Here is a 26,584-nt window from a genome sequence, read left to right as displayed (position 1 = left end):
CTTCTTTGGTGGTGCTCAGGGATGCTTGTGCTTGCTGGAGCTCTTGGGGAATCAGGATGTCAGTTCTCACCTGGGCTGTTCTGCAGAAGCTGGTGTTAGCTGAGGAGATGGTCCTCCTTTCCATAAGGGAAATAACAGTTCTTAGCTGTAAATGTGCAGGAGTAGCGTGGAGGGTCGGTGTGCTCCAGAAGCGCTGGGCAGTACTGCTGGCAAAGCAGGAGAGCATCCTTTGTCTTAGCCTGTGGCCTGGTGTGTTGGATGCTGTATGGGAACCCACAGAGGTGTCCCAGGGAACTGTTTTCAGCTACTCCTGGTTTTAGGTGGGATTCCGTTCGGGTTTGTCCTTGAAGGAAGCTGGTGGGACTGTGGGCCATCAAAGCCCCCCTGCTTGCCTTTAGCTGCTGTCTTGTGTTGACATTGATACACAATTAAAATTGGTTTTGGTACTGGAGAATTTTGGAAGGGAAGTCAGCTGAAGTGCAAAAGAAGCAGGTTTAGATCTGTTACAAGTGTCTGCACAAGCATGCAGCGCTCTGGCTGCAGACGGGTCTGACCGAGCTTTGTTGGAGGGAAAGCAGCTCCGGAAAGGAACCGGAGTACCATCATGTCCTGTTTCAATAAGCCTGCCTGCAAAGCACGTGTGACAAACAGCTTTGCTTGATGCTGCTTCCACAGGCTCTGGGGAGGGATTTGCACCAGGTCTCTCGGGGGTTTCTGTAGCTGCCGACGTGCTTGGAAGTAACAGAGAACTTTGTGTCTTATGGTCCCTTTGGCCTCTGATGGAGGAAGCAGTTGACTGAAGTGCAGGTCCCCAGGGTCTTCAGAGGTGTCCTTGACAGCAGCCAGCTGAAAAAGGAGGAAAAGCATGTTGGCTGAGTGGAGAACAGGCTGTTTAACTTGTGCATCAGCACAGATACCCCCTGTCCTCCATCCCGAGGCAGCATTGCAGACCTGGAGAGCCAGGCTGAAGGTACCTGCCCCCCAGCAGCAGCCAGGCCCTCGGCACAGAAGCAGGAGGTGACTTCAGGATAGGGGCCAATGCCACAAAGCCCCCTGGCATTTCCATGTGCAGCTCTGCTGTTGCACTGGGCAGCGAGGGAGGGCTGCCACCAAAGCCATTGCCGGAGCAGCGCTGGGAAGCTCAGCCGTGCCTGATTTGAGGTTGTTGTGCTAGAACGTGTCTCTCCCTATTTCTGAACTCCCTGAGATTCCTCTCTCTTGATGGAGATTGATTTTTGCCTTTGGGAACCCGAGGGTATACATTGTGCTCAGAACTGGCCTGAGCTGAACTTGGAGAAACTGCTGATGTGTTTGCTCTTGTGCGAGTTATGATTTTATAAGCTGCCTCATGGACTGTGTGTGGCTGAATGGAACAGGAAAGGGAAGAGAGGGAAGTGAGAGACAATCCCCCATGGATGGTATTGTGTTGGAACATTCAACCCTCTGCAATTAATATCTTAATTCCTCTCCCCTTCGGGGGAACAGTATAACCCCAGCCATGTAAATTTGTGGATTAGCCTTTTCTCTGCTGCAAATGTCTGCTGACCATCAGGTTGTTCTCTTGGACAGGACAGCAAGGACAGCAATATTGACCAGCCTGAGCCGCCCCTGGCATCAGCGGCGCTGGTTTGAGCAGCTCCCGGGCGGCACGGCCGAGGTGGCAGAGAAGGTGATGGCCAGGGCTGGGGCGGGCTGGCCAGGGGGTGCTCAAAGGTGGGGCAGGCAGGGGGCTGAGGGGTCACCCCCCGGGTTAATGACTCTCCAGCCAGCTGCCCGCGCCGAGCACACGCTGTTCGCCTGGAGATTAAGATGAAAATATGTTCTCCTTGCTAAAGAGAGCACATAAACAACCCCTAAACGGCCCATTAACCCACAAAATCGCAATAAAGGACGTGTGGTCAAGCGAGCATCGCGGACCTGTGACCCAGCGTGCGCCCTAATGGGATCGTGAACCTTATCATCCGCCCTAAGTGCGGGTAATGGGAAATCAGCAACAGGGAGAGGAGGCAGGAGAGAAACAAGGGGTGATGGGCACCCAGGTTGGGTGTGCAGAATATTGTGGGAATATCGGGGTAATACTTGCATGTAGTAAAACCACTTCAGAGTGACTCAAGAGAGACTTCTCCCGTTGGCTCCAGTGGATGCCTTCAACAGCTCAAGAAGCTCTGCAGTCCTTTCTCTTACAGCCTCTTCCAAGCAGCAGCCACTTCTGTGGTCCACCTTGCTTTTTGAAGCAGTAAGATGGACATGTATTTTATTTGTTTTCTAGCTGGGATGCTCAAATTCTGTTTGAATAGCAAAGTATATTGAGATCCATTAATGCAGGTAAAGGGAGAGGACAGTGGAACATGCATGGTATGGATGGACAGTCTGGCATCTCGTTCCAGCCCCCTGCCATGGCAGGGACACCTTCCACTGTCCCAGCTTGCCCCAAGCCTCATCCAGCCTGGCCTTGGACATTTCTAGGCATGCAGGGGCAGCCACAGCTTCTCTGTGCCAGGGCCTCACTCCCTCACAGGGAACAATTCCTTCCCAATATCCCATCTAACCCTGCCTTCTGCCAGTGTGGAGCCATTCCCCCTTGTCCTGTCACGCCAGGCCCTTGTCACAAGTCCCTCTCCAGCTCTCCTGAAGCCTGCAGGAAGTTGAATGCCTCGTGATGGGGAGGCTGCTGTAGCAGCGGGGCAAGGTCCTTGGCTCCCAGGAGATTCCAAGGACAGTTATGATTACAGATATACTTTCAGTCAAAAAGAAATCTATATTACGGCAGCATCATCCCTCTGAGTGATTTAGGAAGAAAGCTATGAAGTTTATTTCAGGAAAAGAAAAAGGAGTGAATGGCATGTATTTTACTGGTTTCTTTTTTCCTATTGCAACTTGAAAGTATGTTTACCCTGGAAAAATCAATGTGGTTGGACACCTGGTGTAATTAATTATTTTGCAAGAGACAGCCAGCTGATCTTTTGAAAAGAAAGGAGTTTTTAGCAGAGCTGTTCAAAGTTCATAGTCTGCCGTGTATCTCTAATGCTGATAAACATCCAGCAGAAAGGATGCCTGTCTTCAAATTTCTCATGGTCACACCTTCATGTTAAGGTGATATGCTGGGAAAAAGGCTGTAGACCCCAAGGAGCCCTCCAGCAAGGTGACTCTGGTGGTGTGGGCTCCAGTCACCTTCAGGAGATGCCCTCGGGCAATGGGATGGGGACGGCGATGTTCTCGGGTTTGAATTTTGAATCCTTAACCATGAAAGGGTTTCTGTCCTTTTTCTCCAGGTTTTAATGCAGACTTTGCTTGTGCTGTGTGTTGAATGTAGTTCTTTTGCCTAAACAGGCAGTCTTTTCCAACCAGGACCAGGTTGTTTTTTTTCAGTGCACTGGTGCCTGACTAAATGCATTGGGTTGCATTCTTCATGTATAGACGAGACAACCCTTCTGTTAAGTATTCCTGTGTTTTCCAGTGGTGGGCTGGGGAAGTTCCAGCCTGCCTTGCAGGCCAATGGCAGCCCAAACCTGGCTGGCAGGGAGGGAGGGGAAAGCCAGCAGTGGGATGCTGTGCCAGCAAGCCCCCAATTGGTTTGGCTGGAACTGGTTTTAGGTCATATAAAAAAGGGGGTGAAGGATCCGGGCTGCTCAGAGAGCGGCAGGTCCTCGGGCAGCGCCACAGAGCGCTTTGGTTCTGAGCTCCACGGTGCTTTTTTTTTTTTACAAGGACTGCAAATTGCTGTAACATAGTTAAGGTCTGTAGGAAGAGACGAGTTTTCCTGAACTTTACTCCCAGCTTGAACTTGTAAGAAGTTCAGTGAGAGGCAAGGAAGGGGAGAGAGGGAGATAGAGGCACCCTCGCTCACGCCCCTGCGTCCGCAGCGACGAGGATGTCAGATGGCAAAGGCAGCCTGGAGAAACAGCTGAATGGCCTTGGGGAGCAGGGCAAGGAGAGGAGCCGCACGTCCCTGGTCATCTCGCAGGCCGTTAACCGCAGTATTTTCACCTCTGCAGTCTCCCCCGCCGCCGAGCGCATCCGCTTCATCCTCGGAGAGGAAGATGACAGCCCCGCGCCCCCGCAGCTCTTCACCGAGCTGGACGAGCTTCTGGCTGTCGATGGACAGGAGATGGAGTGGAAGGAGACTGCAAGGTGGGTTGGTTTTCCTTTACCCTGAAAGGGAAGGGCAGCCAGCAGCGCTCCCATGGGAAATTCCCGTTTTAGCCTTCCATTGGGCACTACCCGTGCTGCAGGATCGCACGGGGAAGCCGCAAAAAGGAGCCGGTATAATTCAAATAACCATTCTTTGGTAAATGAGAGAATTTTAGGGTTTGTTTAAGTATTCCAAATGAAAAACTAGGGGAATGATAGAGTGCCAGATTGATTGCTGTAGCTTGCCTGTGGAGAGAAAAGCATGGGCCTCAGCAGTGCTTTGCAAAGGGGGACACATCTCGGCTGGAATTGCCAGAAGTTGCTGGCTGAGTCAAAACCTCTTCAGTACTATTGCCCCAAAGTAGCTTTTGAGCATGGTCCCACCTCACACCACAGGCTGGGAAATTTCAGCTGTCCCTGTCCTAGTGAGTTACTGATGGAATTAATTTTAAATCGAAAAAAACCCATAAAGGTATTTTCTTGTGAAGAAATTATTCAAGGTGCATGTTAAATGCTGGATGGGATTGCTTGCTTTGAGTTCCTTGGCTCTGTGATGCCGCTGTTTCTTTGGTCAAAAAGCCATGACAAGAAAGCTGAGGTGTTTTTGGGGTCTGGCTGCTACAAGTTACATGTAGTTTATATCTGAACACCACTGACCTATTCCTAATTGCCCTCACTGAGCCTGGGGGTTTTTCTTTATGGCAGCTCTTTCCCCACCTCCCCTTCTTAAGGGCACTGTCTGTGTTCAAAGTTAGCCCCTGTTTGGTCACCTTAATCTTCTATACCTGTGATTTAATGAGCTGCTCCACCACCTACCCCTTTACCTCTTACCTTGCTTTATTTTTGCTTCTCAGTTGCTTGGGGAACTTACTTAATGACTTCTCACCTTTTGCTCTCTAGCTTCTGACTTGTTGCTCATCCTTTTCTCCCTTTATTGCCCTTCTTTCCTCTTACCAGGAATTCAGCACTTCCTGATTTAGGTGTTCTTACACATCTTAGGTGCATTGAGCTGTGTGTGGGGTTCTCTCCAGGGGTCTTCTCCCAAGCAGCAAACCACAGGACGAGAGGAAACAGCCTCAAGTTGAGCCAGGGGAGGTTTAGGTCGGATATTGGGAAAGATTTCTTCACCCTTAGGGTTGTCTGCCCAGGGTAGTAGTGATGGAGTGAGGATCTCTCATGGGATTTTATGTGTAGATGTGATGCTTAGGCACATGGGTTGGTGGTGGCCTTGGCTTTGCTGGATTAGCATTTGGATTGGATGATTTTAGAGGACTTTGCCAACCTGAGTGGATCCATGATGCTTTGTATAAATGACACAGAAGTAATGAAGCACCCTGTTGAGGTGCTGTTTAATTTTTAAATTGGCCCAACCTCCTACCTTTGTGGATAGTGATCTTACAAAGATGGTTCAGAATTTTTCAGCACATTGCTGAAATTATTTAAGCTCGCCCACAGAACCTCCTGAGAGCTCCTGAGTGTCTCACAGTGCCTCCAGAGCCGGCTGGCGCTGTGCTTCAGTGGGCACAGGATCTGCCAGTTGTTTTGGGGTTGTTTTATAGCTGCATGAGCAGGTGCTGAACACAGGAAAAAGTGCAGGGCTGTGCAGGTGGAGGAGAGAGGAGAGGACAGAAGAGACCTTGTGGGGTTGATGCTTCCCCTGGCCCCAGTGCAGAACTGCACAGCTCCCAGCTGGGGAGAGCAGCACTGCCTGCATGCTGGTGCAGGGCTAAAGGCTGCACTCGTATTTTGAGAGAACAAACAATCAAATTATCTTCCTGATCTTTCTCCTGCTCTGTTCTGACATCTACACGTTCCTTCTGTCTGCTGCTCCTCACTCCCAACACCCCTGTGAAAGCTGTGTTGATATTATCGGGTGTAAACCCGTGAACGATAAAAATGTTATTCCTGGCACAGCTTATAAAACAAAAAAAAATATCATAAAAGAGGTTGAAAAAACCCATATCCACCATCCCACGCTCCAGCACTTCCATTCCTTTTCTCTGTAATCCCATTACCTTCCTGCCCTCTCCCTGCCTTACGGAGCAACAGTCCCCACGCTATGGTGGACATGTCTTGGTTCCCAAGGACACTTCACGGAGCCTCACGACAGGCTGGGGGCCTCCAGCTGCTGCAGGTCTTTTCCTTTTTCTGCTTCACTCCTGTGAGCACCTCTGGAATGCAAGCTTTCATTCCCATGCTGGTTAGTGGAAGATGCCCCTGCCCATGGCAGCAGTTTGGAGCTAGGTGAGCTTTGAGGTCCCTCCCAACCCACAGCCACTCTCTGACCGCCTGCATTCATTCATCCGGGTTTGCAGGTTCATGTTTGGTTTATTGTGTTGGGATTGTGGAGTGTAGTGAGAAAAGTAAACAAAAAGCAAATGTTGGTAGTTGTGAGTAATCACTTTCCCTGGAAGGACAAACACTGGTAATTTGCAGCCTTCCTGCTCTTACAGGGTAAATGTAACTCGGTCCCACATCGCACAAAGCCCCTTGAGGTGCACAGAGTTGCATCCACCCAGGTCCCTCAGGTGTCCTAGGAAACTCTTAGTTTTTGGGAACTAAAAGGACCTTATTAACTGGAGATGAAAATCAGTCTTGTAGCTTGAGGTAAAAAGCAGCTTTAAAAAAACAAAGTCTCAAAAAGAGATTATTGCAATTGTGAAGCATAATTGATTAATCCTCAAGTAATACATTTTTCAGGATTAAAGATAATTTTGCTTGCTGTTAATAATACTGTTTTGAGCAAATGTATGAGCTTCCTTACCTTATGTGTGCAGTTTTTTTTCTTAATAATCCCTTTATATTAGTCACTGGAATTTTCATTTTCCACATATATTGATATGATGTCTCAAGAGGGGATTAAAAAGCATTTCTGCTTTGCCATTAGGGCACATTGAACCACCTTTTCCTGCACCCCCAGTTTCCAGCAAAGCTGTTGCTGGGTGCTGTGGTAAGGAAGAAGGTGTGGGCCAGGTGAGATCCCACAGCCTGGCTGGAGCCGTGTGCTCATCCCTGTGTGCTCCGGGTGCAGCGGAGCCAAGGGCAGGGTCAAGGCTGCAGGGGAGCCTCCTGCTTCCCTGCTGCTGGGATGTGGTTTTAGGGGTGTGAAGAGTGTTTTGCACAACCAGGATTTACCCTTTGCTCTCAGCTTCCATTAGAGATAAGTTTTCTGGATTTTTTCAGACCTGCTTGGTTAAATCATTAAACAGCAGCTGGAGGGAAAGAATGAGCTCCTTAATTTGTGCCTTCTCCTTTGGTGGCTCATTTATTCTCTGAGAGCACCTTCAGACATGGCTGGGATGTGCTCCCTGTGGGCATGGCATTCCATGCTGCCTGCATCTTGGCAGTGGCCGATTCCATCTTTTATTTCCTGAACTTGAATCACAGAATCATTTAGTTTGGAGCAGCCCTCTAAGACGATAGAGTCCAACCATTAAACCAGAGCTGCCAAGATAATGAGGGACAAGTCCCCTTACGGCCAGAAATGCAGGATTTGTTTCCCTGCAAGGAGGCAGAAGCCTTAACCCCATCTCATTGCTCTGCGCTGTCGTAGGTGGATCAAGTTTGAGGAGAAGGTGGAACAAGGTGGGGAGCGATGGAGCAAACCGCACGTGGCCACCTTGTCTCTGCACAGCCTGTTCGAGCTGAGGACGTGCATCGAAAAGGGCTCCATCATGCTGGATATGGAGGCCTCTTCCCTCCCACAGGTGGTGGGTAAGTACACCTGTCCTGACTCTTTGCCTCACCGCTTCCCCACACGTTTTTATTAACCCTGGTCTGGTTTTATGGATGGTTTTAATGAGAAAGCGCTGCTTTTCCAATAAAAGTGAAAAAAGCCCCCCAAATAACAAGGAATAACAGGGGAAACTAGAAAGTGCCTGGGAAAGGATAACAGATAGATGAACAGAGTCCTTCTCAGTGCAGGAAGAAGAATGAAAAACATGAATTTAATATATATTCACTGTAGAAAAGGTGACGTGTGGAAGGACCACGTCTCTGGGAGCAGAGACACCCATCAGGTGCCGTTCATGCAGAACCATTCGGGCCAGGAGCTGCTCCTGGGTGAGGTGTTCAGCTGCCCACTGAAGGAGGTAGGGCTGTGTTTAGGATGGGACACCCCACACCCCAGCAGCAGCTGGTTCTCCTCGCTGCAGAATGAGAGGGTGGCTTTGGTACGGTCAGATTAGCTGTGGCTGACATGCTCAGTGACGTGCTGAGAGCCAGATCACGTTGCCTGTGGTGTGTAAGAACTTAGGGAAAATAAATTTTCCAAGTGAGCCATCCAGTGGAGGGACATTTAACCAAAAAACTCAGTTCATGAGCTGTTACATGAAGAGAGCATGTAAAAAATTTTTTGTAAAAGAGCAAAATTAAACACTTCCTCCTCCAAAACTCAGTGCTCTGAATGGTCATCTCAGGAAGTAAGGTCAAAATTATCCTGGCATGGAATTCTCCCATACACTGGATTTTTTTTTGGAATTGCAGCTGCTTCTGGCATTACATAAGGAGTTTTGAAGTTGGTTTTGCAAGTGTTTATGGTGACATTTATGTTCCTTTGCTTTTGTGTCTATGTATCCAAATGCACAGCTTTGTAAAGTTTTAACAAAATAAAAACCCCAAGAACCTCTCAAGTTTTCTGCTGAAGGTGAGCCTGCTTCAGAAGCTGATGTTCATGGTATGAAACCTTAAACCCTCAAACATTAAATTTTCTTTTGAAGTCCCTTCGAGATGTCGCCTTCAATCTCCTTCTTCAACACCCAAATTAAATCTAATTCCTAGGAGATTAAATTACACATTGGTGGCTGCTCTTGCTGTGACACTGTCCTGAGCGGGGTGTTTTTGCTGCTCCAGACCCTTAATCAGACAGGTAGGGATATCCAGGACTGGATTTCCAGGATGATTTAATCATGATCACTTGGCTGGTGTCTGGTAGTGACACACAGGAAAGGAAAGCTCCAAAGAAAAACTCTCTTTGTTGTTTGTGTTTTATCAGCAACAGGGAAGTGCCAGATAGAGAAGGATAAACCTGAATGAAGGTTCTGTAGGAAATACTCCAAAAGTCACTAACCAAAACCACGAGCAAGAAGAGCTTGTATTAAAATAACACTTAGCAAAGGTCAGCCTTTTGCCAAACGTGTTGTGTAAGGGTACCTACGTGCGTGTACCCACCCTGCCTTAATTGGAGAGGAAGAACTAGGCTCTTCCTTAGGGATTTGAAGAGGCATTAATTCTTGGGCAGCACGTAGAGGATGACTTTCTGACTCACTGAGTTAGTAAATGTGATGGGTGTCTTGCCTCCCCCTCGCCATAACTTTTATTATTAGCACAAATAAAAGTTACCAGCAGACAAATACGAGCTGCCACTTGCCCTCAGGGGACGGCGCTTGAACTCAAGTCATCGGGGAGCAACTTCATGCGAGATTTACTGCACAGGGGACATTGTTCATAAGTCTGGCCACCTTTTTGCCTTTTTCCTCCTGGATAAGGGAGGAGAAAGGAGGGAATTGATGGGAAATGAGCAGGCATTGAGGACGCTGGGGGCCTTTTCTCCTGGTGACTCCGTGCAAAGTAAAGCCATCTAATCCATCCTGTGGTAAGTGGAGCAAGTTCTGCCGTTTGTAGTTGCCATCACTTCAGTCCTGCAAGTGAATGATTTAATTAGTGGCTCATCTCCAGGACTTCCTCCTGTCTTTAGATTAGCTTTTACTTGGGGGGCATGCAGGGTGAACTCAGGCCTTGTTGAATCTGATGGAAGTTTTTCTGTGTGTTTTTTGGGAGCACCCTGGAACTTGCTTATACAGCAAGTTATAGCATCTTCACTAAAGTCCAGGCTCAGAGGGGATTCCATTTCTGAGCTAAGAGCCCTGGTTTTTGAAATAGGCTCAGTGGCATGTAGGGAGTAGCAGAAAGGAATCTCAGTGCAATAGGTGTGTGTTAGTGGCTCATGCTGGATGGGAATGCTTATGTTCTGTTGCAAGAGGAATGTCTGAAAGAGATTTTCATACAAATAAAACCTGGCTTTGAGATGGCAAGAAAGCCTTCAAAAAGACAGGGTGAAAATTCCTCCAATCCCTCTCTCTCTGCCCTCCCTGAAGCAGTTTTGAGCTCTGTGGTTCATTTTGCCCTCCCCTCCCTCCCCCTTCCTGTGCCACAGAGATGATCGTTGACAATCAGATCGAGACGGGGCTGTTGAAATCCGAGCTGAAGGACAAGGTCACCTACACCCTGCTCAGGAAGCACCGGCACCAGACCAAGAAATCCAACCTGCGCTCGCTGGCTGACATTGGAAAGACCGTCTCCAGTGCAAGTAGGATGTTTTCCAACCCCGATAATGGTAATGCAGAGGCTACCTGGCTCTGGCCTTCTCTGTCACAGCAACCCGCCCGCCCAGAACTAACTGCGTGGCCCTGACACCGCTTTCCTAACCCCCGTGGGAGTAGCGAGACCGTGCTGATGGCGCATCAGCGGGGGCTCTGCAGGCTGCTTGGCCCGTGGCACGGCTCTAACCACATCTTCACTGGACTGGCAGGGGCTCAGGGGACAGGCAGGGAGGCAGGGGATGCTCTTGCAGCTGGCGTCGAGGAGATGGTTTAGGAACAACGATAGGAAAGGGGATTCGCAAAAAACTTTGGTGGGGCCTGAGCCTTAAAAGGCTGATCACCTGAAACATTTGGGCAGAGACAGAGCTTCCATGTGCATTCCATGTCTGTAACAGACAGTGCCGGTGGCACTGTGGATCCAAAACGACCTGGCAGTAACATCTAGCTTGCATTTTATTGCCATACAATCATTGTCCAGTGGGGTAAAGCTGATTTCCATCCTGCTTTATTCGTCCTAAAGTAGTTTTGTGGTGTGTGTTGTGAATATGTCTCTTCTTCTCCCTAAAAAAGGTGCAATAGGTAGTGCCATGTTGGTAGTGGTGTCCTTAAATGTGTGTGTGTGTGTGTGTGTGCAGACAGCTACAGAGGCCTGGGCACTGACTCAATGCTTGCCCCTGGGTGGAGATTTGGGGTCTTCTTGCTCATGGTAATTAAAAAAAGAGGTGTTTTAAGCCTCTCAGCTCTCTTGGAGTTCTCTCAACTGTCTCCTGTGGCAGTCTGGAAATTGGGCTAAAAGTTGCCATTTTAAAATACCCAGAAATAAAAGCAAGTGAAGAAACTCTTTTCTTCCTGCTTCACCAAAGGCCTCTTAGCTTACTGTGTTTGGCTTCTAAAACTCACCCTAACACTCCTCCCTAACCTATTCTCACACTTGATTAATATTTCCTGCCTTGGGTCATCCTTTGGTTTTGCAGCAGGGGTGTGTGTGCACGTGGAGCTGTTTGTTGCGGTGGGTGATGCCCTGTGTCGTGTCGTGTCGTGTCGTGTCGCGTGGATGCGGTGCTGACGGAGCGAGTGACGCGCCCGCGGTGATGTGAGCCGCGGCAGCGTTCTCGGTGAATATCCCTGCACGAGTCCCACGGAGAGGAGAGGGACTGCACTCCAGGGAGAGCACTGGGAGGAAATCACAGCTTTAGGGAAGGGGCTCAGCGTGGCCAGGGGAGCCCTAGAGCTGGAGGAGCCACGGGCAGGGACTCCTGCGGGACCACGTGGCTACAAACCCCAGCCAGCCTGGCCTTGTGGTGCCTTCCCATGCTGTGCTCCCCACGGTTTGGATGGAAGGCATCTGCTTCCTGTCAGCACCTCTGTGACTCCAACCCTTGCTGCACCTTTGATGGCCGAGTTTGCTGTGAGGGGAGGAATCCTGGCCTGTGGCCATGGTGTGTGGGAGGCTGAACACCAGACAGACACGTCTTCAGCTGTTGGTTTCAGGTGAAGGTTTCAGCTACAAGGGGCATTTCAGTCGTCTCTTTTAGGGGATGCCCTCAGTTCTCAGCTGCAAACCCCTTTTCCTGCACGTAGGCAAAGCTTATCCCAGGAAGAGCGATGCTGACAAAGGGCATTCCTCATGTTCTCACTGAGCCCCTGCTCATTTTTCATGGCTAAGGGCCTTCTTTACTTGGATTTTAAGTGATTTCAATTTCATTCATTTCTTGTTCTTGTTTGAATGGGCTGTGCAGGTCCTGGCTCAGTTGGACTGATTCTCCAAGAATTCTTTCCTGGTCTGGCCATCAGCCACTCCTCTCATGTTGCTGTGTCTCTGTGCTCCCACCTGGGCTATTTCTGTGCTCTGAGGATGTATAGCACACTCTGTTCCATGGCAGGACAAGTGCATTGAGACTTTAGGAGGGTGAGACTGACATATGGGGGAAATACCTCATGAAAAGTCGTTACAGTTATTTATTATTTACACTTTAATGAAAAAGTAACTACAGAACATATTTGATCAGGTTATATACCTTGGATTCAATGAATGTCTCACGTGTCCTTTAGACAGATAAAAATTTTATGAGGCCAACAGGAGTGCAGCTGTCTCTTAGCATAGTTAATCACCATAATGGCTGTGCCACCAGCCCCAAGCACTCCTAAATTTCCCTAGAGTTTCTTTCCAGGTAGGTGTTTGTTTTCACTTCAGTGTCAGTGAAACTTCCATCCAATATTGATGCTGCCAGCAGGTCTGAGCATCTGCCTGCCCTCTGCACAGCAGCTTTATAGGCTGGTGTAGCTGCCCCCTGCTTGACTGGCTCAGCAGGGACACCTTCTGCAAGCTGCCCTTGAATACTTCAAGGGTGGGATCTGTTTGCTAGATCTGAAATTTGGAAATACACCCTGGGCCATGGCTCAAAAAAATCCTGAGGTTCCTCTGTCTCACTTGGTTCAGAGTGCTTAAATAACTGAAGTCTTAGGGCCTCCAAAATGTTATTTTTTTTTTACTTCAGAGATGAATGAGCCCCATGCAGTTATCCCAGATGCCTCTAGAAATTCAGGAACCTAAGAAAGAATGATGTACTGCCCATCTCCCTGCCATAACTGATCCTGGAGCATCTCTGTCCTTTCCCAATGCTCCCTAGGGATGGGAGTGGCTCTGTGGTTCCTGGGAGGGAGTCATCCTCAGCCCCCATCTGTCATGTCAGTGCTCTGTTTGAAGGTGAGGTAGTGATCAGATGGGCAGAGACACGGCCAAGGTGTGCTCTGCTCTCCATCTCTGCATCATAGAAGTTGGCGTGGGTCATGCTGCGGCAGGGCGTTTGTCAGGAATCCCTTTGCTCTGGGAAAGGAATCGAGGAAAAGAGGGTAGTTCCTTGTGTGCCATGGATGGAGGAGGGTAAATCCTAACACTCTTTTGCTGTCTCTTCAGTAAGAAAAAGATGATTGCCAAAATTCTGGGCGTACCAAGCTGGACTAAGCAATCTCTCCACGTGACCTTGAGAAGCTACAGCCCTTTTCCCCTTGCTTCCATTGGTAGAAGGTTGAGCTGTATGAAGTGTTCAGCAAGGATATTTCCATGTTACATGTTGATGGGACTCCTGCAGGGGGTTTTGATGGGTTTTTGACAGGTTTTCGTGTGTGTCTGGTTTTGTTGAGTGGCTTTTGAAGAGTTCATTGTATCCCTTCCTGGCACAGCCCTTGTAACACCTGGGCTAGCAGGGCTCCAGCTGGCACACCTTGGGGTTTGCCACGGTCTAACGTGGGATCTGTGCTCCCCATCCCTTCTGCAGGTGCCTGAGGACCAATCAATATTTACCAGCCTTCTGTGATGACATTTGCTATCCCTTCTGAAATGTTTCTTTCAGAGCTTCGTGCCTGCCAGCGTTCTGTATATTTTAACACCTGTGGGAGCCTTTGGCAAGCGAGAAGCGATCACATGCTGCTAAAGCCAAGCTGGCAGAGCCTGTAGAAAGCTGTGATGTGTTTAAGTGTGTGTGTTTAACCACCGTAAATAATGGCACAGTCCCACCACCGCGTGGGCGCTGCCCAAACACCTCCTGAGCTCTGCTTGTTCACACAGTGCTGGCAGCATGGTTTGCAAACAGTTGAGTGGGAATAGCAGGCTGTTGGCAAGGTGTCAGCTGAGGCACAGACAGGAGGGTACCTGCCTGTGCTGGGGAGGAAGGTTTTATTCTACTTCAGAATCCTGGAAGAGTTTGGGTTGGAAGGAAAGAGCATCTTGTTCCAGCCCCCTGCCACTGGAAGGGCCACTAGCCCAGGTTACTCCAAGCTCTGTTCCTTGGACACTTCAGGGATGGGTCAGCCATGGCTCCTCTGGTTCAGCATTATTCAGTTCAGTGTTTTTCACCTGAACTGTGACCTCAGTGCCTTTATAGCTGAGCAGTGGCATCAGCTGAACAACACCAGCACAGAGGAGAGCAGCTGAAGTCAGAAGTGAGGTGATGTCCAAGGAATGCTTGGAAAACCCCCATCAGTGTATGTATTGGCATCATTGGAAGCGCTGCAGACTAAGGTGAGCATTTCCTAGTCTGGATTGGTGTGCCTGAATATGTATGGATGGGGTCAGGATGCTCAAAGTTTGCTCCTGGGACATGACCTGATCTTCATTTTCAAAAACCTGTTGTTACTGGTGGTGCTGTGGCCTGGAAGTGCTCGGTGCCACCAGCACCGCAGCTGCTCACTGACCTCCTTGAGATCTGCTTCAGAGATGCCTGAATTTCAGAGACCAGGGATGGAGAGCTGTGTCCAGCCCTGCCAAGTGAACGCTGCGAGGTGGAGCTACGGGGGAGATGTCAGGATCTAAATGAGTGGGCTTTGGTGACCGCACTGTGCAGCTCAAACCTTCTCTCCTGCCTGGCTTTCCTGTACCACTGCTCGAGCCTTTCTTTCTGGCATAATTTTATTTTCTTTTCTTTTAACTTTTCCCCTTTGCTCTCTTCCTGCTCTTTGCTGCTGCTCCCGTCTCCTGCTTGCCTGGCACAAGCACGCAGCCCGCTCGAGAGCTCCGTGCCCTGCCTGGCCACGCGCACCTTGGACGATGAACTGGGAGTGCAGCGCAGCCCCAGCGTGGGATGGCTCAGTAAGTGCTGGGCAGGGCTCAGGGCGGGCAGCCTGGGGGCCAGCAGAGGAAGAGCAAGTGGCAAGTCCCACCAGCCGGGCTCCTAACGCTTGCTGCTGCATTAACAGTGGGAAGATGCCTTCAGTGGGGAGTGGTGCTACTCTGGCTGTTTGTTTTATGCTCACTGTCCCCTCCACTGCTCTGTTTCATTCTGTTTTCCTTTTTTCCTTCATCTGGGATGAAGCAGGTAGGTCAGGCCAGACTCCACTTCCAAGGGGAATCTAAGCTGGTTGCTGGCATGTTTTTTTTTGGTCTCTTGAAGTATCCTTCGTCTGTTGAAGGGGCTTAAATATTTTAATTTTCACATGAATGATCCTTACAAATAGTCTGCTAGCTTTGTCTCTCTGGTGTGAGCTGGACAGGTCTCCAGCACTGCTCCTCTCTGATTCCCTGTGTCAGACATGACTCCTGGGAGCCTTGCTGATCCCAGAGGAGCTGACTGCTCCTCCCAGGAAGGCACAGCCTGTGGCACAGAGGTGTTCTCTGGTGGCCATGGCAGGAGACTGAAGTCTGAATTCCAGGGTATTCCCCTTGGCAGGTTACTATGGAGCTGATGCATAGGATGAGATAATAGCACAGAGGGCTTTGGGCTGCGTGCCGTGCTTCCCTCACGAGTCCTTGGCTGAGCACAGCCACGGACAGGCTCATGTCACCTTTGCCAGAGAGAAAGGAATGGGAGCTGGGCCTGGATCAGGCAATCATCCTGGTAGCAAACACCATAAGAGGGTGAGTGTCGTGTGCCAGAAGTCCTCCACAGGGGTCTGAGCAGCCAAAACTTTGCACTCCAGGTGATTTTTTGGAACTGTGGTGAGTTTGTGTGGCTGTGTGGAGCCCATTAGGAGAATGTTTGTTTGGAGCTGCTCTGAGTTTCTGTGGCTGTGTTGACCATCCCTCAACAGAGGAGAAGGAGGCTGGTAGCATGGGGAGAGAAAGGCACAAGCCTCCTCCTCTTGGGAGAAGGGTCATTATATCACAGGGAACAACAGGCGGCTTGGAATCTAATAAACAAAGCAAACAAGTGATGTAATCTGGAAAAAAATAGCAGCCAAGTGGGGTCTTAAATAACAGCAGGAAGAGCTGAAGCTGAGGATCCCCCTTTGTAATATGTGATTTGTCTAATTGTGCTTGGCTTGGGCTGTGCTGATGGTGCTGGACGTGGCAGTAACACACAGCAGGTACAGCTACTTTGAATCTGTCCTCACCTATGTTATAAAGAAAACCCAGCTCTGGGGAGTGCAGAGTTTTTTATTCCCACTCCTTTGGCTATTTGCTCCTGATGCTGATTTATTATTGAGCTTGTTTGTGCTGGGAGCTGTGTTGGGAGTTCTCTCAAACCGAGAAGTTGGACATTCCTTTTAATAATATCAAATAAATATTGTCTCAAAACACAGCCTCAAAAACGAGGCAAGGAGATGCCTCCTTGCCATTTTTTTTTTTCCTTAATATTTCCTGTCTTTCCAATGAAGTTCATGGTCAGAAACTTTGGGATGAAAGCTGCTGGTGCTGTGTTTCAGATTCCTGCAAACGTGATGAGAAGAGATGGGAACATTTCAGGATAATTTGTAACAGTTCATACTGACAGCTGTGATTTCCAATCCTGTATCCATCCCAGAAGTCTTTGTTTACTCTTGGTTTCTTGTTTGCTTGTGTTTTGGGTTGGTTTAAATTTAATTATTCTGCTGTGTCTCTGGAGAGTTTCTTCACCTCTCCAGAGAATCTGGTGTCAGGAATTGGTGACTCTTGGCCCGTCAGCGTGGCACACACGTTGTTTTCATCAGTGAGATGCTCAAGGCTCCTGAGCTTAGTTAATGAGCTTACTCAGAACGAGGGAGGTGCTCATTAGAGGCTGTCTCAAAGGACTAGGAGCTGCTGCCCTCCCTCTCTGCCTGCGCTGTGTGCAGTGTCTGGGATGGAGGGGGGCAGGTGCCAGCCATGCCAGGAGAGCTGAGGCCAGGGCTTGGCACCCTGGAAGGTCCCAGCCCCATGGAGGGATGGGTTTGTGGTGGGTCCTGGGTGACCTGGCCAGCAGTGTGGTGCTGCTTTGCCTTTCTCCCACGGGCAGGAATTATGGAAAGTCCTTGGACTCTTCTGCTGTCCTGGGAGTCACTGGAGTGCTGTGGGTCAGAGGTGACGAAGTGTTAGCATCTTAAGTCCCCCCTGTGCCACATCAAGTGACAGAAAACAGTTTGGCAGGGTCTGGAATTCCCCATGCCAGCCTCCCAAGGAAAGGTGTTGCTGTAGCCTGAGCCTCTGTGTTCTGAACTGGATGCAAGCAGGTGTTTTAATGGTGTCAACATTGTTGTTACAGGCAGCCCAGCCATGGCTCACCGAAACCTGACTTCCACCAGCCTCAACGACATCTCGGACAAGCCTGAGAAGGACCAGGTAAGCTCCAGGTCCAGCCTTCGCTCAGGGATGTGTTTGGAGAGGAGCTGGATGCTGGGGGAAGGGCTCCACTGTACCTGAAGAAGAAGAGGAGTGAGTATTGTCGAGTCCTCTGAGTGGTTCCTCCACTCTTTAAACACCAGCCCTTGGAAGCAGCAGGTTAATCTCCTGCAAGGTCTGAAGCAAGTGACACCACATAGATGGCATCTTGCTGATCCCCATGAGAAAAGAGGGAAAATACCTAGGGAGTGATGGATTTTGGATCCTCTTCCTGCTGAGGGGTTACAAGGGCCAGCAGAGGAGCACCCTGGGCTGAGTGTTCAGGGGAACCATGGGGTAGAGCAGGAGCACACAGGGGAGCGTGTCCCTGCTGCAGCAGCTGGTGGAACAAAGGTGCCACCTCCCCCTGCATGTCCCAGCAGGAGGGTGGCTGTGCTGACAGGTAATGTGGGAGAGCAGCTCCAAAATGCAGTCAGTAATTGAGTTAAAATTGGCCTCCAGTGACAAATCTCCACGGACTTGACCTCTTTGTTAGACTAGGGTAATGTTTGGGGTATGGCATACGGGCTGTCTTTGTGTGTGTTTCCGTCCTTTCCCAAGGCTGCCCGTTCTGAGGGGTAAGAGTAAGTTTATTCCAACTCTTAGAAAAACTGGTGGCTGAATGAGGTCTCTGTGCAAATTTCAAAAAACCTTTGTCTGGGTTCAAAAAGTGGGTTATTCTCAAAGCCCGGCTGTTTCTTTCGGAGAATCTCTTTTTTTGTCTGCGTCTTTCAGCATTCCCTAGTCCCATGGTGATTATGAATGCAAATGAGAGTCACTTTGGAAAATTATTTGGGTAGCACAGAGTTGCTGGCCAGTTGGGGGTGACTCCCATTCTTCAACAATGGCTGGTCAGAGTCTTCTGTAAGTGTAGCCTGAAAGGGACACAGCAATGTAATTGAGGTAGAAAAGTGAGTCCAGACTAATTAAATATTGTAAAAAGAAATAGATATTTACCTAAAGAAATACACTTCTATGGAAAGAGAAGGGGAACAGCGTGTTTTGCACTGACCTCAGTGTCATGCAGTGTTGTAGTACCATCTGTATTGGTTGTGTTTTCTAAAATAGCAGTTTCTTTTAGTACACACAGCCACACCTGGGGAAGAAGGAGGATTGTTAAATAGCTTTTTTGCCATTGAACAAACTTCTGTGTTATATTTTTTATCCCACTGTAATTGGGGTTTTTATGCTACACCAGCCCGAAGCTGGGGCTGAGCCTTGAAGCAGCCTTGCAGCTCTCAGCGGTGCAGACGGTCCCCACTGCTCCTCCCGTGTCTCTGGAAATTCAGATAATGGACTTCTGTGGAGAATTGGGTATAAAAATAGATGTTTTGGTAGCACTGATATCTGGGAAATCTGTTATTAGATGCAGCTGGGAGCACACTCCAGAGTTCTTAACTTGCAGTGTACAGAAAGCCTGGCTCCTGGTAGTGAGAACTGTTTCTTGCTAAGCACAGGGTTCCAAAAATCCTCTCAGTTAATTAGCCCGTGTCCTGCTGATGAACTTAGCACAAGTGGGAGCCTTGTCCTCTGTGCCTTGAGACATCACCTTAGAGCTCAGTTTTCATTCAAAGTCCTGCCTTGACTGAGTTTGTGGCATTGTGGTGGTGCCTGGCAACTTCCTGAGCAGGACTCAGTGTGCCATACGGGAGGCACGGCAATAATCCATCGTGTTACCACAACACGAGCTGCTAAGGGAACAGGTTCGCCTGCCTTGGCAGCAGGGAGACTGGCTGTCATTATTTGGGCATCCCATCTGGAATCTGGACAGCTAGTGAGGCCATCCAGGCAGGGGGGAGTCTGCTGGAGACACAGAAAATCCCAATTTTTATTTGTTTGTCTGCGTGTAAGAACTGTGGCGGGTGAGGTCAGTTTATAGCAGTTGCATGGAGCAGGGCTGCCTTCCTGCATCCTTAATCAATTCCTGGTGTTTTATACAGATAGAGGATTGTGTGCCTGTGTTTTAGAGGAAAAAAAGGCTTTCAATACAATATATGCACATATATATGTATATATATATATGTGTGTGTATGTATACAATTAATGAATGCTTTTATCCAAACTTCTTTGTACCTCCAGTGATTTTCCTGTCTTCCTACATCCTTAATATTCAGCTCTGCAGCCTTTAATGCTGTTTGGAGTGGTGCAGCTAATAATCCTAGGGAGTTTATAGCCAGCATACTCCTTTAATCTGGAGCATTCCTGCTCCTTTTCTCTGGGAGTTGTAAGGTTTGGGTTTCACACACGTGTCAGAGATGTGATGTGTCAGAGAATCCTCCTGGGTTCATCCCCACTGCCAGGGAGCCAGGCAGAATCAGGCAGTTGGCATCAGCTGGCTGTCTCTGCCATGGGAATGGTGGCTTGATCCATTGGGATTGCAGAGAGGCTGGCTCAGGATCCTGCAGGAGCTGCTGGGCCCCAGCTCAAACCGCTCCGATGAGAAACAGCTTCAGTAAGAGCTCACAGATTTGGGGTTTGCTCTTTCTTTGTGTTTTTTGCTTTGGGATTGTTTGGCATTTTATGAAGATAATTAGGGAAGAGGAGGTGTGTTCCCTTTCACTGTGTTTGTTTTGGCAGAGCACTGCTCCTGAGGTAGCAGTGCACAGAAGGGATTTGCCTTCATTTGTCGTATTTTAGGAGTGTTGGCTGCAGGTAATGCCCTGGGCATTTGTACCTGGAGAGACAAGCAGTAGCATTTTGGGACAATTTATTCTTCTTTTCTATATTGCAATGTGTAAGTGAGCATCTAGACTTCCTGCCCTCTCCTGGGCTCCCAGCTCTCTGTTGCCAGATACACCAGTGATGCTGGACCTATGTCCCTAAAACCAGGACCTCTCATGGCTGGGGAATTCCTCCAGCTCCTGAACATCAAGTTGTTGGATCAAGTTTTTCACTAGCACCGTATTCATAGAATCCTAGCATCTCAGAATGGATTGGGATCTAAAATATCATCCTATTCCATGCCTTGCCATGGTCAGGGCCACCTTCCACTAGCCCAGGTTGCTCCAAGCCCTGTCCAACATGGCTGTGGACACTTCCAGGGATGGGGCAGCCACATATTAATATTTTCAAAACATTTAAAACTCTTTTTTTCAGCTTATGTGTGAAGGAAAGTGGCTGAAAACAGCCAGATAGATACTTTATCAGCCCCTCTGATGCCACAGTGCCAACAGACCACAGGAAGCTGGGGAAGTTCCTACTGCTGTTCCCACTCCAGTCTCTCCTCCTGTAAGAAATCCTTTGGCTGTGCTCTGTTAGAATGTCCTTGGCAGCTCCAAGTGGCTGAACCACCAGGACTCCTTCAGTGCTCAACATGTAAAATAAAGGGGACATAAAAGGAAATCTGTTTTCCCAGGGACCTGCTATTCCTGAGCTGATGCAACAGCATATAGAAAGGGAATGTATGTTGATATAAGGGGAGTTTCCTGACCTGGCGTTATCTCTGCTTCCAGAGGGCTTGGATGTGGGACGAGCCTGGCTCTGAATGAATACAGGCAGTCAGAGGGAGGCACAAAACCCTTCTTATTTGTTGTGGTGTAGACACTGTGTGTTCAACCCAGTGTTTCCATGTCAACAGGGGATCTGTGCCAAAGCCAGCACTGAGGTTAAAAAAGAAATTGGCCTTGTTTAGAGAAACCCTCCTGCCTTTCCTGGGGACCCATGGACAGAGAGGCTCTGGCTGGATCCCATTCTTGGGAATGCAGTCCTGTGATTGATTGTGGGAGTGATTGCCTGCTTTTCCTGTTGGAACATCTTCTCACCTCCACTGTTGCAAGCAGACATTCCCAATTTGGAGGTCTGTCAGCCGGGGTGATGTACTTTCACTCCACAGAGCTCCAGTGAAAATTACTGTCTTCCAGTACAACCAATGCCACCCTTCTGGAGGAAAGGAAAAGTTTCTAGAAAGTTTAATTAACCGGATTTGCCCTTACTTTCACTGTTTTTCTTGATGCAGAGAGGAGTTTTACCTGCCTGGTTTCTCCCCATACCCACAGTGGCTCTCTAAAGCATCCTGGGGTGATGGAGCAGCCTGGAGCTTGGAAGGTACCCCTGGAGACAGGTGGTCAGGGGATAAGCTGTGGGAAGGTGATCTTAAACCTATGTGTGAGCAGATACAGAAAAACAGAGACAGGTTCAAGTTCCAGGGGGAATTAGGCTTCCCTAAGTGCTGCTTAGGAGTGTGTACTTAGGAGCTGCTTTCATTCCCAATCGATCCAGAGTGGTGTTGATGGTCTGAGTGCTACAGTACATTTAAGGAAATTGGGATTTTGAGGTTGCTGTGCCTTTTTGCAAGTACAGTGCTGGAGACCTGTGGCTTTTATCATAACATTAGTGGTTGGGTTGGAATGATGTTCAGTTTGGCAGGGGAAAGGGAAGCTCCCTTGTCCCTCCCTTGTTCTTGGATGCTGCTGAGGAGCCAGATCTTTCCAAAGCTTCTTTGGGGAATGGTTCAGAATGGATTTTAAGTGCTGTCTGATAAATGATTTAAGAAAGTGGCAAGTGGCAAAACTCATCTGGAGATAAAAAAACCCCACCATCATGGTAACTTTTTAAAATTAGTGACAGTGGTTTTCTGTGCTGGGCAGGGGGGAAGGGTCTGGAGCCTTGGGCCTCAGGAGCTGCTGGCCACAGGAAACCCTGCAAGTCACTTCTGGCTCAGAGAATCACCTGGGTTTGGACTGGGTGCCCAAACCAGCCCTGGTGTTGCTGAATGATTATTTTTTAGCAACATGGCCAACCTGGTGAGGTACATGAAACGTTTCTTGTGGATTTACCATCTTCCCATTATTTTTTTACCACCACCATGCTCCCAAATGCTGTGGAAGAACTGGTAGCACTTCTCCAGACTTCCTCCACAGTGCTCCTTGATGCTTATTTACTATTTCTTCTGGTGGTAATCCTGATTGAAGCATGTAGGGGTAGGATAGTTCCAGCAGTTTTCTTCTTGTTTTATCAATTCATTTGCTTTCTCGAGACTTCTTCCATTTTTCTCCTTCCTGGAGTGGCCTCATGCAGCTCATTAGGGATTCACAGCCCAGTTCAGTGCCCCCCTCCTGGCAGTACATCCTTCCTCTCCATTCACCCCTCGCCAGGCACACCCAGAGCATCTCCAGAGATCACCCAGGGAGAGGGGGCAGGTTGGGAACCAGCCGAGGGCAGGGTTTTCAAAAGCCTTAATTCCAAATTCAATTCCAAATTAATTCTGCCGCTGCTGAAGTTCAAACAAAGGCGTCTCGCAGAGGCTGAGTTACAGAACCCAGTGGCTGCTGCTGCTGCAGTGTTTTCCCATTCCCTGTGGATGACATTTCCCCATGGCTGGATCCAGACCAAGGGTGCACGCTGTAGAGCCCACCAGTGTGCACACTTAGGGCACAGAGGTGCAGAGATGAGAAGAACATGCCTGACAAAATTTTTTTTTCCTTCCTCTTTCCCTGCTGCAGCTGAAGAATAAATTCATGAAGAAATTGCCTCGTGACGCTGAGGCCTCCAACGTGCTGGTGGGGGAGGTGGATTTCCTGGAGAGCCCCTTCATTGCCTTCGTGCGGCTGCAGCAGGCGGTCATGCTGGGAGCTCTCACCGAGGTCCCTGTTCCCACACGGTAAGGAAAGCCAGCCCCAAGGCAGGGCACCACACAGGGAGCCTGCATTTCCACCTGGGAAAGTAGAAAAAACAGGCCAGAAGATGTTCTCCACCGCTTTCCATCCCGTGACACGCAGAACCGTCAGGATTGGTGGTGTAAAGTAACAAAACTCACTGGAGCTGCTTCATCGTTTTCTGGTCCCGAGTTTGGTTATAAGTAAACCATTACACAAACACACACTGACTTAACAACTCAGCAGTAAAGGGCACTGTCAGTGTTGAATTTAAGTCCTGGGGCCTTTTTCCTGCCCCTTCTGTACAGATCCCAGATTCCCTCTGCACATTTTTGCTGCACATATTATCCCTCTTCAGCTCAGATCAAATGGAAGATTCAATTCTGACCCTCCTGGGGCAAAAAAAAAAAGTCAGGTGAACCAGGACATAGAATTCTACTGGGGCTTGTTGCTTTGTAATGCATAATGACTCAAGGAAAAATATCAGAGAAATATTTTATTTATTGTGACTCATGTAGCAAATTAATTTCAGTCTCACAAATAGCAATATGTCTTGCGTTCTTAAATATTTGAAGTCACTGCTCGAATATGCCTGCCTGTCTAAGCTGCCCTATGTGAATTCATAGCAATATCACAGCCCTTGTATGGAGTGGAAGTTAGATGGCTGTTGGAATCCTTGCCTCTTTCTGTGTGCCAGACAAAGGGGAAAGAGGACATAGCTTTTCTCTTTAGTGCTAGTAGCAGTATTTGTATTTCTTGGAGTTGCAGTAAGTGGTTTCTTACAGCCACGTCCACAGCTGTCTGTACACACTGGGCATTCAGGCAGGAGTGTGGGGACCCAGATGTGCCTTCATTTTGTAGCAGGTTATTCATTCATTCAACATTCCTGGCCTCTGTGTGCTTCAGCATTTCAGCTTCCAGCTCTAATCCCACTGACTATTTTTTAAACATATCTCCGAGTTCTTTTCAGCACTTGGAAGGTTAGGTGTTGTTTGCTGTGGTGGTGGGAGTCAGGAAGTTAGATCCAGGATTGCTGGGCAGCCTCATTACTCAGTAGCACTAATCAAGGCAGTATGTCCTTCCATGCCAGCATTTTTCCCAGGAAATACTATTATCCATTTGCTGTTCTCCAAAGCAAATAATCAAAGCAGGAAGGCTCATTAGGTGGCTTTCATGAGTGATGAAGAGCCATTTGCCATGGCTGCATCCTATGAAATTCAATCAAGGAAATCCCCTCAGGGCCACGGGGAGCTGTGATGGAACATCTCCGGTGCCGCCGGCATTCCTGCCATGGGCCTGCACTTAGAGCCCTCAGACTCTGCAGGATGTTGGAGCTGGAGCCTCTGGTATCCCCAGCCTTCTGTCCTGTGGGGCTTCTCCTTTTCTTTTGTTAAATTGTTGATTCCCTGGTAAGACTTGGGGTACCACTGGGTCCCAGCTGGGCACTGCAGCCTCTCGGGGTTTCTAGCGATGTTTGGGTGCTGTGGGCCAGGTCTGTCAGTGCTGCCAGTGTGACCTGTGTCTGCCTCTCTCCTTGGTTTGATGTAGGGCAGGAAGGGGTTAAACCTGCAGGTTTTAGCCCAGGGCCAATCCAGCCCCTGTGCCTGGGGTGCTGTGTTAGGTGAATATTTCCTGCTCTTAAGGAACTGCAGAGAGAGAAGCAAGGAATGGTTTGGGTTGGAAGGGAACTCAAAGACCATCTCGTTCCAAGCCCTCTGCCATGGCAGGGACGTCTTCCACTCTCCCAGGTTGCTCCAAATCCCATCCAGCCTGGCCTTGGACACTTCCAGGAATGGGACAGCTACAGCTTCTTTGGGCAGCCAGGGCCTCACCACCCTCACAGGAAAGAATTTCTTCTTAATATCCAATGTACCCTTGCCCTCTGTCAGTGTGAAGCCGTTCCCCCGTGTCCTGTCACTCCAGGTCCTTGTCCCAGGTCCCTCCCTAGCTCTCCTGTAGCCCCTTTGGCACTGGAAGGGGCTCCCTGGAGCCTTCTCTTCTCCAGACTGGTCACCCCCAGCTCTCCCACCCTGGCTACAGAGCCCCGGGGCTAGTAATAGAAAAATCAGGGATATGCAGTTGGAATAGAGATATCCCAGCCTTTCTCGAGTTTTCTTTTTACTAATCAGATTGGGAAAACCTTTAAGGATTTCTGTTGTGTTGAATTTCATCACACAGTATTCGGGACTCCTCATTTGGATAAGCCCTGAGCTGGCAGCATGGCTTGGGAATGGCTTTGTATTTTCATCAGAGCAGTGCACCATCGTGTGTTCAAGGCTGCTGTTTAATGCAATGAAGATGGGGAGAAAGATGAGGAATGAGCCAGGAGAAGATGGAAGATGTTTTTTGGAGATAAGCTGCACTGACTTGCAGAGCCTGGTGTGCAGAGCTGGGAAAGGCTGGTGTCTGCAGGTCTCAAATTAAGTGAAATAACTTGCCCAAAGGTCACTGGGGAAGTGAGGGGCAGATCCAGAAGTCTGGTCCTCCCTGGCCTCCTGACAGAGGCTTTTCCCTGCAGAGGCACTTTTCCTCCAGGACTTGGCTGAGGTTCCTTTGTTCAGGTGCCTTTAACCCTTAGGGAGTTGCTGTTGTAGCAATGCATTGAGAGAAACATTGGATTTTGTTATTACTTTTGAGAGACTTTGAGCTTGGTGGAGCCTCACATTCCCTGCCTTGGAGCATTATTAGCAATAAGTTAAACAGCAGCAATGGGCATTGGATAGCTCAGCATGTGTTGTGTGCAGCAGGGAGGAATTCTCGAGTGGCCTTCAGCAGAGGAAGAGGAGGAGTACAGCAGAGCTAGGAGTGAGAGCTTTTGTAGCTGGAGGTGTTCATAGCTTAATGATAATAAATCTATGCAGACATAATCTAGTTTGGGCAACTAAAATGCATTAATGTTTTTGTGTTTGTAATGCTTGGCCCACAAAAAGATCTTGCTCTACCCACTGAAGGCAGTTCTGAGCTGAATTAGGATGAAGAATTTGGAAAATGCCACAGACTCCTTGTTTTCAAGAGTGTTTTAGTAGTGCAGGAGTATTCAGGTGCTGTTGCTCTGTGCTGGGAAAGAGCCAGCTGGTTGGGGTTATTGCAGAAGAAGGTTATAAAAGTGCCTGGTTCTCCTGGAAAACCAGAAGAATGCCAAGCAGCATTCTCCAACTCCAATTCTACCAACTCCTGAAGTTATGAACCTCTTTTTTTTAATATTAATATGTTTGGCTAATTTGCATCCTGGATTTGGAAGGAGTTGGCTGAGGAACAGTTTTTCTTGAATGTTATTTTATAAGAACTGGTAAAGCAGGGAAAGTTCCAGGAGGTGGGAGGAGAGCAGAGGACGTGACCTGGGCGTGTGTGGCTTACTCACCTCCCTGTGAACCTCAAGTAAAACACTCCAACGCCTCGTGAAGAACTCAATTAAGAAGTGTTATGTAGTAATGCCAATCAATATGTATTTATGGATCCTGTCCTACTAACTTGCTGCCTTTTTTTCT

The 26,584-nt window shown here is 48.8% G+C and overlaps 1 protein-coding gene across 13 annotated transcripts in view; it reads left to right on the top strand.

Moving 5' to 3' along the window:
* Positions 1–26,584, top strand: part of SLC4A4 (solute carrier family 4 member 4) — a 143,891-nt gene that overhangs the window by 87,823 nt on the left and 29,484 nt on the right. For 9 of the 13 annotated variants that reach the window (XM_058839097.1, XM_058839099.1, XM_058839096.1 and 6 more), the window contains 6 exons: positions 3,996–4,131; positions 7,685–7,845; positions 10,286–10,465; positions 14,944–15,039; positions 17,387–17,463; positions 22,944–23,101. In XM_058839097.1, the coding sequence (XP_058695080.1) occupies positions 3,996–4,131; positions 7,685–7,845; positions 10,286–10,465; positions 14,944–15,039; positions 17,387–17,463; positions 22,944–23,101 (808 nt within the window). The remainder of the gene's footprint in view (positions 1–3,995; positions 4,132–7,684; positions 7,846–10,285; positions 10,466–14,943; positions 15,040–17,386; positions 17,464–22,943; positions 23,102–26,584) is intronic. The other 4 variants (XM_058839092.1, XM_058839094.1, XM_058839093.1 and 1 more) reach the window with 4 other exon arrangements.

This window comes from Poecile atricapillus, chromosome 4 (assembly GCF_030490865.1).
Source record: "Poecile atricapillus isolate bPoeAtr1 chromosome 4, bPoeAtr1.hap1, whole genome shotgun sequence".
Classification (NCBI taxonomy): domain Eukaryota; kingdom Metazoa; phylum Chordata; class Aves; order Passeriformes; family Paridae; genus Poecile; species Poecile atricapillus.
Note: the sequence above shows the minus strand (reverse complement) of the source record. Positions and strands in the feature narration are given on the sequence as shown.